Below are 22,028 nucleotides of genomic sequence, written 5' to 3' on the forward strand. Positions count from 1 at the left end.
CACAAAATATTCGTGGATTATCCAGGTATAATCTAATTTGGCTCTTTACCATTTGACATAATGGACAGACCATTAACTTCTAACTTTGCTTAACTATAAAGTAACGTGATTATGAAGTTACTATACTACACACAGACTGAAATCGAAATAATTAGGTTTATGTGAGTGTACGATATTTTTTTTAATAAAGAACATGACTTTTATTTTCCTGATATACTTGTTCGTAAATTGTACCTAGCTATTGACATAATTAACACATACACACAAAAAAAAATATTATATTTTATTTGTATCATCTTTATGAAAGAAAGGAATAAATTGACAACAACTATGCTAATATAGGTAAAGTGTAATATGAATTTTACTTATCCATTTACAGATTTCAAAAGGCGTGTGTCAAATACGGAGTCCCTGATGTGGATCTCTTCCAAACTACCGATCTCTGGGACCAGAAAAACATTGCGCTCGTCACACAGACCATCTTTGCTTTAGGCAGAACGGTAAGATTATATCGTTATTTATATGAATCATTATAAATAATAAGTAAACAACAAAAGTTTAGGATGTCAAAAACCAATTATTGTATTCGTGAAATTAAACAATTTTGCCCATGGAAATTTCTCGTAATTGATAATGTATGGCGAGATTTATATGAGAGGTTCAAAAATCATTTTCATTTAACTATCAAAGTTACGATTTCGGATTCAGCAATTTTTCCAGCCCAGGCAAAAATAATTGCCATCTTTTTTCTCGGTCAGCTGCCCTTAATTTGATGTACTGTGCATCTGCCTGGCAACGAATTTCATCGTCGTAGCTCTATTACTTAGAAGTAGATTATTTTAAATTTTAAATGCAAGAGCCCCTAATAAGGTTATTAATTGAAGTCTGAATTTTAACTAAGAATACGGCACTCAAAAGTACCATACAAATTTGATAACCATTAAGGTAGCTACTTTTTTCTATGGAACCTTCATTTATTTTAATACATTAAATTCATCTTCAGTATTTTGTAACTAAATGAATTTACCTAATTGTTCCAGGCCTACAAACACCCAGAATGGCGTGGTCCTTTCTTAGGCCCCAAGCCTGCTGAAGAAAACCGTCGGGAGTTCAGTGAGGATGTGCTCCGGGCAGGGCAGACCGTAATCGGTCTTCAGGCTGGCACCAACAAAGTGGCAACACAATCAGGACAGAACTTCGGTGCTTCACGCAAAATCATTCTCGGCAAGTGAAGCCTTAGAATAGAAATTATAAGAAAATGTTGTAAAGCATTTTGAAAAATAAATTTATGTAGTAGGCAATTAATGTTATTAACTAAGTATCGTATATAATATTTGATTTGTAATTCATATTCAATAGTAATTAAAAATATACTCAATTATTTGTACACCACAACGCAGCGACAGTTAACAAATGTATTTGAGTGCCACATTTGGATTTTTATATTATATTTTTATATTTGAATATAAAATTAAAAGATGTATTATATTTATTTTACATTTCATATTTGACACAATTTGTTTAAAATTACTTTAACCAAAGACAATAAATGTAAAAATACAATACAAAGTACAAATTTAACAAGTATTAGATGTTATTAATGTTACTAATTTGAAAATAGTTTATATACAGTATAAGTACTGCATATTAACTGTAATACCAAAATTTTAATGGAAATTTAGTTTAAAAGAAAATATTGTAAATAACTATACAGATCAAAATTCACAATTCTAGATGTTCGTTATTTTTTTTTTTTTTCACCTTAACAAATGACTATTTTAATTTTTGATTGGGAACTTAATGACGATAGTTGATGATAATAACGAAAATAAATTTATATAATTAGATATATTATGTATGTAATTTACTAAATTATTTACTTACCTACTTACGTGTACCTAAAGAAACTGTCTAACTGTGATCTCTCTAAGAAGAAGAGAATGTTGTACAATAAATTTTATACGAATTCATAACTTTGTTTTATTATCTCTCTTACTTGTCTATATTTATAGTAAGCTAGGTTTTGTTCATAATTTTGTACGAGTGGATTTCGGAAATAGGCAACTACTTCTAATTAGCGTATCAACATTAAATATACACTAGATTTTAAGTAAGACCTTCAGAAGTAAAACTGTGAAAACATCATTAGTGCAGTAGATTTTGCCAGAACAAACATACAGACAGTCAGTCATAAGTTTTTTATTGTTTTGGATTCTATTGCTTTTCTTATTAAAATACCTTATTGCTTGTTCTTAGTTTTCTAAACGCCTCCATTTTCCTCATCCATATTCTATGTAACTAAATAAACATAAATATTTATACATACAAATGCGAAATGAAAAAAAAAGCTTGTAAAATTACATTAATACACGATAAAAAAAAAATAACTGGAGGCCTCATTCAGCTTGGCCGCCCCAGTCCGTCCGTTATTGAATAATTGTACCAAGATTAATCCTACTAATATACAATATAAGTTTGGATGATAGGTTTGGATATCTGTTATCCAATCATCCTTAAACGGTTTAAATTAAATTTGGTACTCTGGTAGGTTATATTATATCCTAATTAAACTCTTACCCTCGTATTCATAAAAACTACAACGTCCTACAAGACTTTTTCAACTAATAGTGTTTTGTCACTCTCTATAAAATTGAGAAATTAGCACAAAAGACAAAGACAAAACACTTCAATAGCTAAAATAGGTTTATAAGAGGTTTGACGTTTTTATGAATAACGGGATAGTTTCTTTTTTTAATGGATGATAATGAAAGTAATAAATAGTAATCCCGCCTGCGCTAATGATATACGCTGTCAGGACACTAATGAGGAATGATAGGTGGGAATGAAAAGACAGGTCAGTTAGCCCATCGCGATGAATACACCTGTAATTTAGCACGATGGTTTCCAGAAGGAAACCACGTGTAGATCTACCTGATAAGGGTATGTGCTAGCAATAGGAATAGTAGTTCAAACAGTAAATAGTAATAGCGCAGACGGATATATATATATATATATATATATATATATATATATATATATATATATATATATATATATATATATATATATATATATATATATATATATATATATATATATATATCCCCTCTCGCCCGTTCTCAATAAATATAATAGGTGTTAGTAATAATAAATAATGTTAGGCCTTCATCCTCACCTGCCACCCTTCACTGGTATCTCGCTAACGTATACCGATCGCGTAGGTGGAGTTACTATTTCATCTTTACCCATAAAAAATACCTTTCAGTACATATAGTTAACTAAAGATGGCGCTATAAACAAACGTCATTGTACGTTTATTTTGTTCACATATTTGACCACAGATGACGCTAATTATAGTAATCAAAGGTATCTCACTAGTATTCTATAATCTCAAGGTTGTTCTTAGGCCTGCCGGTTAGAGTTCTACAGTTCTTTGAGTAGTTCAATTTGTTCAGTTTCCAATATAACAATCATTCGTTCTTATTTCTCTATCGTTCTTCTATAGTATAATAAATAAAATATTTATGAAGATGTTTTTGGTAGTTTAAAAAATCACTAATCATCATTTCATCTTCCATTCGTGTATGTAATGTTAATGTGCGCAAAGGAATTATAACACTTCTGAATTAGCAACAATATGAAATTAGAAAATAGCAGAAATTCGCTTATATTTTTTATTTCGACTAATGAGCAATTCATAGCTTTGCTTGGATTACAATATTTTTTTGTTTTGAAAGTTTTAGTTTTATTATACTCTTTAGAAAATAATTTAAATTTGTTCTATTCATAACTCCTGGCAATTGACTTAAATCCTTTAGCGTATACGTGAACAACTTTCTATGGATCTCACCCTAATACACAATTAAAAAAAAATTGTGAAATATCAAGTATAGACTATCATTTTAAAAATAAAAATTTAGTAACCAATTATGTTGATATTTTACGGTTTTATATTATTAATATTATCAATTAATTTCATGTTTAATTCTGCAGAGCTGTATTCATTAATTTATTCATGTAAGTGTAGAATAGGCCACCCCTTCCTTTCCTGTATGTAAGAGTCGATTAAGGGAGGGCGAGGCATGGGAAGCAGCGTCCCTCTTAAAATACCAACAAAACCTAACTGTAGCTTACGACCCGCCTATCAAATGTAGCAACTATTGACAAAAATGTCCCTTTATGAGGGAGGCCTGTCTTCAACGGTGGATAGTTAAAGGCTGATTTAGTATGGTATGGTAAAGCTGTTAGTGAATAATCCTATTTAAATTGCCAATGTTAAAGATAGAAAATATAATATCATCTAAGAATAATATGTAGGTATATTAAAGCGAGATAGAAAAGAAAATTAAAGACATTAATTTACACAGTATAATCTCGAAGTTGATTTAGCAGGAGTCGGAATAAAACAAGTTCTAATTATTTTTATTATTCGAAATGGGATTATTTCTAAATGAATGTAGTTAAAATTAAACAAGTCACATTTAGGAATTAGAAAAAAGAACCACGAAACTGCACATATTTCATATAATTACGCTTTATACCTTTATTCTTATAAATGTAATATTGTAAAATAAATTGATAAAAAAAATGTATCTAAATTAACATAAATAAAGTTCTGAACGTCCATGAAATGAAAATAAAATTATAAATATAACAATAAAAATAGGTAAATATTGCAACTTCACTTCCATATAAATTTAAAATTATTTGGTGCATACATTTATAGAACACATACATTAGTGTATCCTTTTTTCTTTATTTTTTTATTTTTATTTTTTGCCAGTCTGTCGATATGTAGGACTCTAAGAACACCAAAATTTTTGTTCTGTACACGTCTAAGCCATATACACACAATACCTAACACAATAGAATATTAATCTGTACATAATGCATTATATTTTTTTAATCTGTGCTTCAGTTCAGAGTTCAGAAGTGTAATAAAAGGGATAAAGCCCTTGTTTTTAGTAAAAGAGTGAATTGAATGTTTAGAAAGAACTAATCGTTAAATAATGAACTAAAGTCTCCTACGAACAGAACATTTATTCAGTACATTTATTCAGTCAATGCAGTTCACATCACTAGTGTTAAATAACAAGTAACCAGCTTGTCGAAGCTTGTTATGAGATTTATTTATAAACTGCGTAAATTAAGTGGAAAAAATGCGATCATAAACTGTCCAAATGTTAAAATATAAGTGAAAAAATGATAACATTCGGCGCTGCAAACACCACGGCTTTGGAAGATACGGGTACTATTGTTGAACTTTGTTATTAGAGAGTGAACTTTGGTTCGCAACAATATTATTTTGATTTTTCTATATTAATTTTTAGGGGAAGTGAGAAGCATTTGCGAAAGTATCTGCAGTGATGGCTCTAATGCTACTGTACAGCCTGGTAACTCCAATCAGCGACCCCGTATGGACATTGCATGTGTTTTGGATATCACCCAATCAACAAACCTATCGCACAGAAAAAGGGCTTTGGAGGAAGTGCGAATGGCTTCAGAATTAGTCAATGCAAATCTCCATTATATTACGGTAAGCTTTTTTAAGAAAGATTAAAATATTATATTTATATTTTCCAATATATTTTAATGTTAATTCCAGTCCAATTTGATAGACTGACCTAGCATTGCATATCCTATAAGGTCCTAAGGTTTTAAAAATATACACAAATATAAAGTAATTAATGTTGTTGCATATATTTATACTGTTGTTCTTGGATTTAATATATAATAATAATATTTTTTCAACCAAATTACACATAAGTTAAAAGAGTAGTTATTTCATTAAAATATAATATATAATAATATTATAGTTCAACAGTAGTGATCCAGTCTGTTTTTATAAATTTATTGCTGATTATGTAGTTTTTTATAGATGAAGAACAAGTTTATTTTTGTTTATCAGATACAAATAAAAAATGAAATTTCTCACTTTATAATATTAGTTTAATTCTTTATTTCATAATAGGAATTTAAATATTGCTATCTTCAAAATTGACATTTTATATTGTTATTATTGTAAGTTTATAAAGATACTGTTTGTTACTCTATCAGGGTTAAATGGTCTTGAAAGAATTTTAGTACACAGACAGATTATAAAATATATCTTGGTTTAATATGTATTTATCCAATGTATATCTATGTTGTTGATGCATGTTTGAGAGGGGGTGAAGTTAGATCACAGCGGGCGGCAAGGAGCAGTGGCGTTACAATAGGGTAACAAGGCTGGCAAAATGCCAGACGCCCCCGACCCAAAAGGGCCCCGGCACAAAAGGCCGCGAGCTCAGAAGTATTTTTTTTACATTGTACCTGAGTACTTTATTTTACTTGAAAAGTATTTTTTTTTAATGATAGGGCCCTATCAGAAGAATTAGCCACAGGCCCCAAATGGCATAGTTACGCCACTGGCAAGGAGTGTACATATTGTACTTCAGTACTGTTACTTATACTGTGATATTATTATTAATAATATACATTATATAATGAAAATTAAAATCAGCAAGTAACATATATATATTATTTTCGAAAATCCTAACTTCTTGTGCACAGCCAGGCCAGATTGCTAGTATCAAATAATTATATTTGAAAGGTAATTTAATAGGAATTTGAAGACTTAACGAGCAATGCATTATCAAAAGATGTTCAGAATGGCTTGAGAAGCCAATAGCTTTGTAGTTTTTACATTTAGAAATTGTGAGACACTACAAAAAATGAGAAAACTTATTATAAAATATGGAATGGCAAACAAGCTGATGGCCCACATGAAGGTAAGTGGTAACTGTTATCTATAGACATGAACAGTACCATGCATCACTGAATAAATAGTAGTGGCAACGTCTATGGTGCAGCAGTAAGAACTTTGCTTTACATAATGAAATCTCGAATTCGCTTCAGTTGGGCCAATTTAATAATTAAATTGTCTAACATTCATACATTCTTTAAGGGGCTGGCGTAGTCGCCCAGGTGTGCTGAAGCTTCAACAAAAATTAGAATAAAAAAAAAATGGCTCAGGTCTAGGTATTCAGGATATTCAGGTTTGTCTGGTATCTCATAACATGAGGTATCCTAACTTGATAACTAGTCTATTAGTATGTTTGTGTAGCATTTATTTATTGTGATTCTACAAGAATGAGAAATCAGTTAGTGGGTACTCTTAGAGAAATCAAAATATATATATTTTTTTTTAATTTCAGTATGAAAAGCTGGACTTTGGCGAGACAACTGTGCTGGACACATTTTACAATGCAGATGTGGCAATTGTTGATTTAAGTGTACAAGTACAACAGATTACATTGTTATACCATCTCGGTGTGAGAGAGAGTTTTGATATGAAGCATAATGTATTACTGTTTAATGACATTGATCCTGATTCCACATTACGTCTTAAGGTAATATAGCATTGTTTTTTATTTGTACAGAAAATAAATATGTATGCAGTGTAATTTGTCCCAATAGGACTTAATGAAAATGTAAATTAAAACCAATAATTGACTAAATCATAATTCAGTCTGCTAATGTACTTATAGTACAAATAAAAAATTGATTAATTAATTGTTTCTATTTGTTACTATTTTCATTTAGACAGTGTTTATGTGATAATTTCAACAAATTTGTTTATTTTTCATTGAATAATATTGAATATATTATATATTATTATAATCTTTCAACTTCAGGATGCCATAAGAAGCAAATATCGAAAAATGCAATATACAAATTTGAAATAAAATCAATATCAAGTTTTCTCCCTAATGATTTACACTAGTGGAATACCAGCAAGGGATGATAGATGAGGATGTAGTTTGGTTAGTTGGTCCATAATGATGAATCCTCTAGAAATTCATTGTGATAGATTTTAGGTGGCTAGCAGTAGAATGGGGATAGTAAATTGCTTCCCATGGGGCTGTTAATCCCCATTACTAACAAAGGCTTCCTCATTATTAAGTAGTTATAGTCTATTTAAATAGAACTTAATAAAGATGTAAACATATAAATAATTACTTAATAAAGACAGTGCCAATGTCCAATAGTAGTAAAAATAAAAACAGCTTTTAATTACATATTTATATTTATTACTAATTCAAATTAGCAATAATTTTAACAAAACTATTAATTACCTTTTTATTATATTCTATTAAAGTAGACTATGGATAGGTACTTTGTCTTAACGTCCTCCAAGTTTAGATTAGGTTTTTTATATTGTAATATACATTTTGGATTTTCTCACCGCAACCACAGAATAAATAATAGTCGAATAGATAAAACCTACATTGCTTATAGTAATATGTTTTCGCACTCAATTTGCCAATTGCCTAGAGCTATTCACGTTGATACTTTATTAAATTACACTTATTATTACCTTGGAATTTTTATCTACGGTTCTGCTCGACTCTTTGAGTACGTTATACTACGTCTATAGCTTGGATTAGTATTGTTTTTTTTATTACAACTTTGACCTGAACTAATACCATATGTAGGGGGAAGGGATTGTTTGAAATGGGGACGTTAGTCCCCATTGTTATCAGTATATCCTATCAGGTCGACCTCTACGCGGTTCCCCTTGGAAACTATCGTGACTAATTTATCGTTTAATTCGTCACGACGGGCTGACTGACCTGCCTTTTCATCCTCACCTGTCACCTCTTAGGAATAAACTGGCGGGGTACCAGCCCCGCCAGTTTATTCCTATAGTACAGGCCATTTTCCATCCATTAAAAAAATGGTATTTTTTTGTATGTATTAGACTCATATACATGGAGTCATAAAAATAAATTGCTACCTACATATAATACTTTTTATAAGTACGTAGCATTTCAATTGCCCTTTAATAAAGCTTGGATTTATTAATAACAGTCTCCTAATAGTTTGGTAAACATATTTATTTTTAAACTGTTTTCAATCACGTCGATATACGTACCTATATGAATGGCATGATTACATTCCTAGAAGGAAGCATTAACAATTCACGCGGTTTTCTCTGGAAACCAGGGGAGGGATTGTTATTAATAGGGGTGTTAATCTCTATTGCTAGCAATGCACCCTGTCAGATCGACATCCACGTACTTTTTTTTTTTTTTTACAACACAGGGGCAAACGAGCATGCGGCTCACCTGATGGTAAGTGACTGCCGCCGCCCATGATCACCCACAACACCAGCGGCATTGCAGGTGTGCTGCCGGCCTTTTAACTTGCTCTTGGTGTTCGTGATTAATTCTTATTAAATTTGCCACAATGGGCTGTTTCCATTCTCATTTATCCTAATATATATATAGATAGCCTAAGCGGGGCTACCATTCCATTTTCATCCATTAAAAAGACTATGATTGTTTGCTACTTTTGCAATAAAAAATGTATATACACTTAATGTACCTACTCTTCTTTTCATTTCAGATATCTCTTCCTAATTTCCTGTTTATCTCATACAAACTCTCAGATATGAACACATGTGTTGTTACGAATCCGGCAGCTACAAAATTTAAGGGGGAAGAGTCACCCGATCCCAAACAGCACCTCACTTTGCGTCTCAAGAATATACTGCAAGATGTTGAAATTCAGACTAAGTAAGTTACAAATTGTACTTTCTGATTAAAAGCATAAGGTTCTAAGTTAATAATTAGTTTACCAGACGGGGACTTTGTACAAAGTTCGTCTTGAGTATCTCTGTTTCATTCATGTTTCTGCCATAAAGTACTTGTGTTTGCATGCTGTGTTTCGCTTTGAAGGGTGGAATATTGCAGTGAAATTACAAGGTATAGAGGAATAATAACTTAGGAATGAAGGGTATAATGGGCCACGCAATATACTCTGTTGGCCGTGGTACTTTTGATTTCTATAGGTTACCACTTTCCATCAGGTGGACCATCAGCTTGTTAATAAAAACTTAATTTAACTTATCTAATATCTTCGTTTATACTAGTTTTCCTAAAACATTAGTATTTTTTTTTGTAAAAATATTAGGTTATTAGGTACTCTTTGATACGTTAATTAACATAATATATATATATATATATATATATATATATATATATATATATATATATATATATATATATATATATATATATATATATATATATATATATATATATATATATATATATATATATATATATATATATAATTGGTCTGCACATATTCTAATTTTATTTGAATTATGTTATTGGCATTGTTCACAGTGACAATATATAATTATAAATACGCTGATATTCCTTTCGTATCGATCATTCTTATAGTTCAAGGTCATTTATATAATTAGATATTTTTGGTGTCGATGTACACATAGTATATACATAATGAATATGCAAATTTCTTAATTATATCGTTTGTTTACTGACCATGCTTTTGATACTTAAAATATATTTTAGACTTTAAGTCGTATTAAAATACTAATATAAAAAACAATGTATCGAAGTTGATACCCGAATAACATTACTCATGTAAGATTATACAAAAAATATAAAGAAAAATTACGCGTTTACTTAAAATTATGTTTTATTTTATAATTACGTTTTCTTAATAAAAATATCTTATTTAAGAGTTTCCTCTTATCGGGGCAACTAATTCGTGCATTCTCTTTTAGCCAGCTATATCTTTGACCTACGACAATAATTTGAAATACGACATACGACATGACGCTAGTACTCCTTTATCTGTCCCATGTAATTATTTCTCGATCTTCCCCTTCCTCTTGGGGGAAAGGGATTGTTAGTAATGGAGACTGAGAATCCCATTGCTAGCAATATACCCAACCAGGTCGACCTCCTCGCGGTTCCCCCTGGAAACTATCAGGGTTAATTCCTGATGAATTCATCATGATGGGCTAACTGGCCTGTTTTCATTCTCATCTATCACCCTTCACTGGTGCTCCGCCAGCGTATCCCGTTAGAGCTGGCGGAGTCACCGTTACCATATCATTTTCACCCATTCCCTTCCTCTTTTGCCCTCTATTTTTCTTTCTGTTATGGTCTTTAAATATTTTTATATATTTTTTTAAATAAATAAAAATATTAATTTCTTATTTTAACAGAATAATTATTTTTAATATACATAGAATGGCATAGAAGTTGACTGCCTATATGATAGAAAGTAATCGTAGATTATAAACATGAACATCGCCATGCTTATCACAGAATATTCTGTGATGCCCATGGTACTCTTCGTACGTTGTCATTTCTATGGTATTTCATTAGTACTCAATAATTTCACTGTCATATAAAATCTTGGAGAAATTGAGAGCAAAACGGAGACGAGAGTAAAACGTGGGAGTGGAGTTTATGTCTGTCAGCGGAAGTGTTGTTCATATTTATAGGCGATAGTTACCATTTTCCATCAGATGAACCATCAGTTTGTTTGCTATCCTACGTATTATAACACACTGGCCAAGTGCAAAACAGACTCGCACACTGAGGGTTCCGTATAAATAAAAATTGAAATAAAAATGCAATTACAATTTTTTTATGAGACACGAATTTATCTATCACGCTAGGGACCTGACGTGAATAAAGATAGATAGATAACTATAAATTTACGGTTTTCAGATTTATTCATTTCTTAAGCTGTACGATATTGCTTCATGCTTGACCATGATGATGACCTAGATGATTCATGAAGATCTAGAATCCTGAAGAGTCTAGGTCATCGAAAAATACCCTATAGATTTTGATCCCCTTGTAAATGTTAAATCTTTTGGATTCACTTTGGAGTTGGAGTTTTTCATAGCGTCAAGGACACTTGAGTATTTGATATTATTTTCAGATTGATATCTTAACACGTGCCTGAGAAAAAGGGCCTTGACATACAGACAATTACTGCTAGTAATAGTACGGAACCCTAAAAATAATACATTTAAAATGTTCTTTTTTTTCAGAGCCCATTTACAAGAAAAATTCCTGTCAGATTTACGGAAAGCGCGCGAAACTTACAGTGGCCCAGAATTGGCGAATGTATTGCACGCAATGCGCCGTCGACTCGACGATCCAGCTGTACTATCGGGCGACACTATATTGAACATGCTCATATCTTTCCGAGAGATACAAGACTATGACGCAATAGTGCAGATTGTGGACGATTTAAAAACAATTATAAGTGGCAAGAATTATGTTAAAATGCCAATTATAAGATTTATGTACGCGTTCGCTATGAATAGGTAAGAGAATGCTATATGCTAATGTATGACTAATAAGCGTAATATTTATTGTTATTGTCAACTAAATGAAGCTTGTTGTGAATGTGTGGGCGTCATTAATAATGCTTTGCTAGTAGGTAGGTATATTTTTTTTTTTTTTGATGGGTGAAAATGGTATGGTAACCCCGCCTGCGCTAACGGGATACGCTGGCGGAGCACCAGTGAAGGGTGATAGATGAGAATGAAAACAGGCCAGTTAGCCCATCATGATGAATTCATCAGGAATTAACCATGATAGTTTCCAGGGGGAACCGCGAGGAGGTCGACCTGGTTGGGTATATTGCTAGCAATGGGATTCTAAGTCTCCATTACTAATAATCCCTTTCCCCCCAGGTAGGTATATTGGAACAATACTGGTAATGTTTATTTTGTATTTAGTACCAGATTTTACCGGTGACTTTGTCCGCGTGACCGGGATATTATTACTAAGAGAGAGACTTTGTATAAAAGTCGATTGCTTGGGTACCTTTGTCCCATTCGTGTTTCTACCGTGAAGTAGTTGTGTTTGCATGGCTGTGTTTCGGTTTGAAGGGTGGGATATGGCGTGAATTTACAGGATACAGAGGATTAACACCTAAGTCCTCAGGAATGGCAACACATGGGGGGTATCATGGGTGAAACAGTATACTCTGTTATGTCCATAGTACTGCTCATGTCTATAGGCGACGGTTACCACTTTCCATCAGCTGGGCCGTCAGCTTGTTTGCCATTCTAAGTTGTATTAACTATTATAACGCAATAAGGTAACAAATAAACAAACTCATTTTCGCATTTATGATATTATTAAGGGTAAAAGATTGTATAATTATGATTTTAAGCCATGTGTAAGAAAGACAATGTTTTTTATTTATTATGAGATTCTGTATAAAATAATAAAAAAAAATGTTTATAAGTTTAAACGTATGACACAGCCATGTGTCCTGTTGTTAGTAATTTCATATAAAGACTTATTCATAATTTAAAAAAAACAGTACTGTGATAATTTCAAAAAAAAAATTATGAAGGACGATAATGGTATGGTTACCTCGCCTGCGCTAACGTATTCGCTAGTGGAGTACCAGTAAGGGATGATAGGTGAGGATGAAAATGCAGTTAGCCCATCGTGATGAAGACATCTGGAATTAAGCACTATGGTTTCTATAGGAATAGAAACCATTCCTCATTGCAAACAATCTCCCCCTCCCCATTTATAGATTTGTTTAATATGAACATAATATAGGATTTGGTATGGTGAAGGTAAATTTTTATTTCGGTCAAGCAATATGTTCTGGCCTTTTTTATAGTTACCGTTTTTATATTAATACTAGTTGTATCCGTGACTTCGTTCGTGTAATAGTGATATTACTAAATTGATTAATCGTAGTAAAAGTAACCTATTTCTTTTACCATCCCAAATACAATGTATGTATATTAAATAAAATTTTATCGTGATTGGTTGACTGTGAAAACGTTAAAAGATAAACAAACATACATTAAAGTTTATAATATTAGTAAGAAGATTAATAATAAGAATTTAAGCATCATTTGTATTTACTTTACATAAAGTTGATATATTTTATACTTATATATATAATTAAATTATATATATTTTTTTTATTTTTTTTAGGCGGAACAAAGAAGGTGATAGAGAAAACGCATTGAAAGTATGTGTCCAAGCGTTGGAGAAAAAGGAAAATCGTTTCCCGGACATGTTATGTTTGTGTGGTCGTATATATAAGGACAAATTCGTTGAATCTCAACATACGGATATGGAGAGCTTGAAGAACGCTATCCATTGGTAATTTAGTTACAAATTCGTTAATAATACAACTTTAAACGCAGTGTAGGACGACCCCCCACTAGATGGAGTGACGACCTGAAAAGCATTGCAGGGAGTCAGTGGCTGCAGATGGTTAAGGACTATTCCTTATGTCTACGGGGAGACTTATGTCCAGCAGTGGACGGATAATGGCTAAATACAATTTTATATCTTCAAAATAATAGACAAAAAGAGCGCCTTTTTAAAAAAAAATAGAAAAGGTGCAATTCTTTAAGAAGCATTATAATTTGAACTTAATGCCTTCATAATCGTTGTTCATAGATATAATTACATTAAGGGAAAATTTACTCCCAGACAAAGATCTCCTTAGACCTATAATTTAAAGATATTGTATGAAAGAGTAAATATCCATCCATTCATCATTACATACTTTCGCAATTTATTATATTCTTTAATGTGTGCATTGGGGGGAAAGGGATTGTTAGCAATGGAGTTTGACAGCCCCATTGCTAGCAATATGCTCTATTAGGTCGACCTCCACGTGGTTCCCCCTGGAAACCATCGTGAACAAATTGTCTTGTTGAATTCGTCACGATAGGCCAACTGACTTGCTTCATCCTCACCTATCATTCTTCACTGGTCCTCCGCCAGCGTATCCCGATAGCGCAGGCGGGGTTACCATTCCATTATCACCCATTAAAAAAAAATGTGTGGTTTTTTCAATTGTGGTATAGTACACCTACTGTATTATACTATTATATATGTACTATACTATGTTAATAATAATAATTATAAAATGCTCTATTAATTCTCTTCACAAAGTTTATATGGAGAATAATTTAATTAATTTTTGCGATAAATAATAATAAAATATTCTTAAGTTAATTAGTGAATAATTTTTTTTTCCAGGTATAGACAAGGTTTTGACATACAGAGAAACGAGTATGCAGGAATAAATTTAGCCACGTTATTGGTAATCGCGGGGAATGACTTCAAGAATTCACAAGAGTTGCAACAGATAGGTAAATAAAATCAGTATCTCTTTCAATTAAGCTAAATTTGATCAATTTATCTGCCGTGTTGTTCCGGCATAGAATAGGCTACTCCTTTCATTCCCGCGGGAGTCGTAAGAGTCGACTAAGGGATGGCAAGGGATGGGCAGCAGCGTTCTTATTAAAACATCTCTAGAAGCCTAACTGCGGATGCCAACCCGCCTGCCAAGCGTGGCAACTACTGGCAAAACTCCACTTATGGGGAAGGCTTATGTTCAGCAGTGGACAGTTAATGGCTGAAATAATAATTTTATTTGTACTAAACGTGTTGAGAGTGTGACGGTTCGCCTATAGTACAATAGGTTTGGTACCATAAGTACATAGAAAAGAAACAGGGGTTCCTATGGGTGACCGCTGCGAAAGCTGAGCTATTTAATATAAACAAACTTTAAAGTCAAGATTCACAATAGCGTACAGAGAAGACGTTACCATATATGAAATATTGACACAGAAGGGAAACTCCTTTGATGTGTTTCCAAAGTGTAGTGGATGTCACAAGAAAATTAAATAAATTAAACAAAAATATATTATATTTTATATATAACCAAATTATAGTTTACCTTTTTATCATCAGGTGTAAAAAAGATACATACAACACAGTTTAATAAGGTTTATGAGAGTCTTTAAAGTTTTATAAATTCGATAATCAATTTAATATAAAATACCAAAATACGTTAACATATAATTAAATTGAATTTAAAGAAAAGTTCAGTTCGAATAATAGGCTAAATCTGATTATTGAAATATCTACCCTTCGGTGACATAATCTATGACGTTATTAGAGAAAGAATAGAAAAAAAAAAGAAAAAAAAGGGACGGCATATCGGCGGGGGCGCGGAAGTCGCTTTTTAGGGATTGCGCAATAAAAAAAAAAAAAAAAAAAAAAAAAAAATAGAAAGAGGACGGCAAATGGCGCAGGAGTCGTGTTTTAAGGAACTGCGCAATAAAATAAAAAAATAACTAGGATATAGGTCTAGGAGGGACTGGTTCGATGAAAGGGTTTGAGATCTTAGTGTATCACTATGATTAAGTGTGTGAAATTAATCAATAGAAGACTGGAGAATCCGGTGAGCTTGTTCCATTTATTACTACGTAGTTAGATTTTTGACTGTGATCACAGGCAAAGTCTATACTTAATATTTTTCCCAACAACTATTAAAATACGTATTTAGTCGAGTCCATATACCTTTAGGTAATGCGTATATCGTTAAATGCAATCACATTTGAACAAAGTTTACATCAATATAATTTACGTACTTACGTTATTCTACTCATATACAAAATCCAATTATATGGTCGTTTGATAGAACTTCATCAATTTGATTCAATGTTCTAATTGTCCAGTTTAGAAAATACTTATTGAATCAACTATTGAACTATTACAATACTAACTAGTTTCATATCTAATTATTATAAAGTATTTATTTATTGAGAATAATAGACTAAAGTGACTATGGTCTGGTCTCATTGCTGGGGAAACAGCCATTGATGAGAGAGAGGGGTTATTGAGTGGCGACCCTGTAAATGCAAGTGCGGTGTGGGCTACCTCCATTGTTTGGAGTGACTGTTTTATGTGTATTGTGGGGCCGTTCCTTGTGTCAGTCGGTGGAAATTGCCTGTGTTCAGTCGTGGGTTGGTGATGGTTGAGACGATGATGATGATGAAATACGAGTATTTGTATTTATTACACTATTACAGTGTTGGTTTGGAATATCTGTTCATACTTAACGCTTCATGGTGAAGTGTTTTTATACCATTACTCGGTCGACCAGATTAATGATTCTTAGTCTATATTTGATTATCCATGACTACATGTGGGGATTTGTTTTACACCAGATGTACAAAGAGACAGCTTAACTGTTGCAAGTGATATTATGTGAATGTAATACTTTTAATACATTATTAATTGTGTTACTAAATAAATTCATGTGACTGTGGGGTGTTTATGGTAAACAAGCCTGTATTGTTTAAATAGATATTTTGTCTTGATTTATTATAAACTTTAATATTGATTTTGTTGTAGTAAGCAAGCTGATAATAACAATTCTGTGTGTATTACTGATTACTAATAATATTTAATTATGCTGATATTATAGGTGTGGATTTATTTCCTAATGGTAATAAAAGTACTGAAAGATTCTCTGACTATAGTTGCTCTTGACTAGGTGTGGGGTTCGGTATGGAATTGGTACTGTATGACACTTGTGAAGCTATGTATTTTACTCATATTTAGAAAGGAAGTTGTCCTGGCGATAAGGTTTGTATGTGTGTTGTTTGTTCATGCTATATTGACTAGACAAGTTCAGACAGGGTTAAAATTAGTGAATCTTTATTGGATTTATATTTAATATACATGTTTTGAATATTTTATGGGAATAGTATGGAGATATACAAGTAGTAAAATATAATATTAGTATTTTATAAATTTAATTATTGAGTTATATGTTTATGTCCGACTGTATCCAAGGAGATATTATCCTATTAATATCAAGTTAGGACAATTACTTTAAATATTAATAAAGCAAACACTAACACTGATTATTCACTTCTTTAATAAATTTACATTAGAGGTTAGGAATCAAATAAATAGCATATTGGGAAATCTTCACCACACATGTATTTGAGGAATGTTCTTGATAATTAGTACTGTATGTATATATTATTGCAAGTCGACCGGTTGCGATGAAATTCAGATAATGATATTAAAGGCATGTAGGAGAGAGATTGCACCAGTGTTGAACTATTTAATTAACCTTTCATTTAGTACGGGAATTTTCCCAGAAGCCTTAAAAATTTCTATTGTACGACCGCTACCAAAAAAAGGAAATATCCATGAAGTAGGGAATCACAGGCCAATATCTCTCTTACCGAATTTGTCAAAAATATTTGAGAGAATAATGTTTAATCGATTGCTGAAATTTCTGGATAAATATAAATTGATCAAATCGGAACAAAATGGGTTTCAAAAGGTAAATCAACAACATCAGCAGCCTTTTCTCTCATGGACAACATTTTGTCTTGTTTGGACAAACGAATCTATGTCACAGCGGTCTTTTTTGATATGAGTAAGGCCTTTGACTCAGTATCCCACAAAAATTAGTCCATAAATGCCACATGTATGGAATAAGAGGTTTGGTCAATAAATGGATAAACAGTTATCTATCCAATAGAAAACAATATGTAGAAATATCAAAACTTGACTCAAGCATGGAAATTAGCAGGTACAAATCATCCATAAAAGTCAACAAAAATGGCGTACCACAAGGCAGTATTCTAGGACCCTTGTTATTCCTGCTTTACATTAACGATTTGCCCCATGTTACACAGTATAACTGTACACTGTTTGCTGATGACGTGTCCGTTGTGATACCATGCAATGATACTGAAACATATAATAATGAAATAAATGGAACAATAAGTAAAATAATAAAATGGCTAAAGAGTAATAACTTAAACATTAACTATAATAAAACTACATATATTCAATTTATTAACAAAAACGGGACAAAACAACCACTGAATGTAACTTTTGCAGGCAATATAATTAAAGAAAGTTCACAAACAACTTTTTTAGGTGTCTCATTGGATGATAAATGTTCCTGGGCTGATCACATTCATAAACTATGCAATAAAGTAAATTCATTCGCGTATGCTCTCTGGCGACTAAGAAGGATTAGCAATAAAGAAACAGCTTTACAGGCATACCATGGTTATGTCAGCTCTATTTTGAGATATGCCATACTTCTGTGGGGTAACTCGTATTATGCAAGCCGTGCCCTTATATCACAGAAACAATGCATCAGGGCAATCTGTAACGTTGACTCACGTACATCTTGTCGATCATTATTCAAAGAGCTAAATGTACTTACTGTCCCATGTAAATATATATATGAGGTATGCATATTCGCAAGAACACATTTACATTTATTTAAAAAGAAAAGTGATCTCTGTAATTTTAACACAAGGAAGCCTCAAAACTTAGTACTACCTTATAAAACTACAACTTTGTATAGCAGAAATGCCTACTGTATGACAATAAGCATTTATAATAAATTAACGGACGAAATAAAAACACTACCCTTGAATATATTTAAAAAGAAACTGAAAAGATGGCTAATAGAAAAATGCTTCTACTCGGTTAATGAATATTTTGAATATTTTAAAGCTTAAATATGTGACTCAATTAATGTAATTTGTAATTTGTCAAATGATTGTAATTTGTAATCTGTATAATTTATTATTAATACTGACATTTATTTAATATGACGATTTCAGTAAAATAGTATTAGCATAGTACAGTGGAACAATTAAATAATTTTGTACGCCAGATTCTGGTGAAAAATGTGATCAATATTTAAATATTATATTCCATCTTTTATACCATTTTTCAAACAAAATAAAGTTATTTGTATTTGTATTTGTATTTGAAGTACAATTGCAATAAGAATGTTAAACTTCTAATCTTCTGTTCATTCTTGAATTTGAAAGTAAGCTTGGCTACTGATATGAATATAAAACTGCAGCATTACTGGATACTATTAATTATTTCTGGTGTAAACCATGATTATTTATGTCACTGATAATTTAGTTGTATATTACGGTTGATATATGATGATTTTATATTTAATTATATTAAACAAATACAAATAAACAAACTTGCTAGTATTTGTTACGTTGACAGTTGTGATAGATAATCAAAATTCAATACAATATCAATACGTCATTCAATACGTCATTAATGTGACAGATGTCAAACAAAAGGAGATTATACACGTTATGATTCTATATCTAAGTCTATAGAAAATTTATATAATTTTCTGTTATTTTATAATAACTGTAGGGGAAATATTGGAATTATTTATATGAGAAATTTCACTTAAATGATATGATAATTATTTAAAGACCTAATTTCTTAGGGATTTAATCATGATGATTTAAACACTAAAACACTTGTTTATCTAAAAAAATCCTCTTAGTAAATAGGTTTACTAAGACACTAAAAGGAAGTAGATATAGTATAACTATAGTACAACTACAATAATTGTATGGGACTTACTGTCCTTTCTATACAAATATATATTTAATCTATATCTTTCACATTATAATTATGCAATATATTGCCTCTACTACTACAACATACACAAATAGGACTTATTGTCCTTCCTATATACCTATATATAATAATTGACCTGGCACTTTAATGTGTAATTTATCAGTACTTATGACAACAACCAATTAGGACTTATAGTCCTCTCTATAAAGCTACATAATTATTTAATCTGATTATTTCACAATGTGATTAATCAAACCTCTACAAATATTACAAAAGATCTCTATTACTCTCAACACAATAATAGCTTGTTGGACTTAGTGTCCTCAAACTTATAGAAAACCCAACTGGTTAATTCACGAGACGTTGTTAACTTGTGATTAATCAGTGTCTTTTAAAGGACTTATAGTTCCTTTAGATATATCTCTCTGAATAAATAATTGGTTAATTCACAATGTGGTTAATCAACAATAATATTATATATAATTGACTGGACTTATAGTTCATTCAATAGCACTCATTACTTTTAGTAGCTCTCGACCTATGGGTTGGACTACTCGTTTTTAGGCTCCGGCCTAATCAACAGATTTAACTTGAACCTTGAGTATTCTTGGTATTAAGTAAATAATATTAAATTGACAATGCTATGTTATGATATAGCAATTATCAACATTATATGGCTTGGCCAATTCCAGGGTGTGGAAGGTATCCCCTATCACACAAATCTTCATCTCTATCGGACTGTCTTCACAGGTGATCTCTAATGTCACATTATAGGGCCGAAGGGTTATGTCCCAACAAAGTAGGTTCTGGTGTCTGGGTGATCTCGCTTCTTGGTCTGATCTCTTGTGGAGCCGAAGGGAAACCCCCATTGAGTAAGCTCGTAACAGGGTGACGCTGGGAAACAGTTTCGTACTGTTAGTGGGTGATCTCTATGTCGCCATATAGGACTGAAAGGGTCATCGCCCATGAGTAAGCTCTCGTGTCGGAGTGATCCTGGGATTTCAGTTCCGATCCTTTTGCCTCTGGCAAACACCATTTTATACTGGAAGCATCGTGGGGCTGGTGGAGCCACTGTAATGTTGAAGTAAATGTACTTATGTTTGGTTTGGAACTGAGAATACTCATGCCCTTATTACCATCAGAGTGCATTAATAAATAGTAATACCCTTCCCTACCGTTTAGGAGGAAGAGTTATAGATAGTTGGAAAGTCTTCCACTGGTCCGGGCGTGTGAGGGGCCCGACCGCTCCCCCATTTTTTTTTTCTATTACAGTTATTCTGTAATTTACTATTAAATTAATATATTCTAACTTCCTAGTTACATGAATTATGAGTATAATTCATTAATTATTCTTAATCCTTAAAGATTTATCAATCATCTTCATTATTTAACTCCTATCATATACCAATTAAAGAACCTTTTGGTTATTACACACACAACGGGTCCTACATTACTAGACGATCACACATTTATTTATCTGGCCAGATGATCAAGTGTTCTACTATAAGATCTGTTCAATATTATATGTTTATTGTAAAGGTTATATGATTCATAGGGTGTTTGGGGTATATAAGGCAATATAGGTATGGGGTTATATTGAGGGTGTTAGGCCATTCCTTAGGGTAGGTTTTCATTAGATTTTCATGAGATTTCATTAGGTAAAGCCTTCGTAGGCTTTTCTTAGGCTTTGTAGGTTTTCCATGTGTAAGCTTAGATAGAGGTTAGTTATTATAAGGGGTGCAAAAAGGGGGGACCATCACAAGAGTAATGTTGAAAAGTCTCTTTAATACTTCCACAAGGGGGGAAAGGGATTGTTAGTAATGGAGACTAAGAATCCCATTGCTAACAATATACCCAACCAAGTCGACCTCCTCGTGGTTCCCCCTGGAAACTATCTTGATTAATTCCAGATGAATTCATCATGATGGACTAACTGGCCTGTTTTCATTCTCATCTATCACCCTTCACTGGTGCCCCGCT

General features: G+C 32.0%; 2 protein-coding genes across 4 annotated transcripts in view; both read left to right on the forward strand.

The window, feature by feature from the left end:
* Positions 1–1,973, forward strand: part of LOC113512558 (muscle-specific protein 20-like) — a 37,573-nt gene extending 35,600 nt beyond the window's left edge. The window contains exons 3-4 of the mRNA XM_052900127.1: positions 380–500; positions 1,041–1,973. Of these exons, the coding sequence (XP_052756087.1) occupies positions 380–500; positions 1,041–1,232 (313 nt within the window). The 3' untranslated portion in view covers positions 1,233–1,973. The remainder of the gene's footprint in view (positions 1–379; positions 501–1,040) is intronic.
* A 3,019-nt stretch (positions 1,974–4,992) lies between these two features.
* The window catches only part of LOC113512559 (mitogen-activated protein kinase kinase kinase 15), a 40,639-nt gene continuing 23,603 nt past the window's right edge, over positions 4,993–22,028 (forward strand). For 2 of the 3 annotated variants that reach the window (XM_052900068.1, XM_052900070.1), the window contains exons 1-7: positions 4,995–5,248; positions 5,331–5,536; positions 7,197–7,391; positions 9,391–9,560; positions 11,867–12,145; positions 13,791–13,961; positions 14,853–14,965. In XM_052900068.1, the coding sequence (XP_052756028.1) occupies positions 5,203–5,248; positions 5,331–5,536; positions 7,197–7,391; positions 9,391–9,560; positions 11,867–12,145; positions 13,791–13,961; positions 14,853–14,965 (1,180 nt within the window). In that variant the 5' untranslated portion in view covers positions 4,995–5,202. Of the gene's footprint in view, positions 5,249–5,330; positions 5,537–7,196; positions 7,392–9,390; positions 9,561–11,866; positions 12,146–13,790; positions 13,962–14,852; positions 14,966–22,028 lie in introns of all 3 variants that reach the window. The other variant, XM_052900069.1, reaches the window with a different exon arrangement.

Source organism: Galleria mellonella, unplaced genomic scaffold (assembly GCF_026898425.1).
Source record: "Galleria mellonella isolate WM207_F2 unplaced genomic scaffold, CSIRO_AGI_GalMel_v1 utg64, whole genome shotgun sequence".
Lineage (NCBI taxonomy): Eukaryota > Metazoa > Arthropoda > Insecta > Lepidoptera > Pyralidae > Galleria > Galleria mellonella.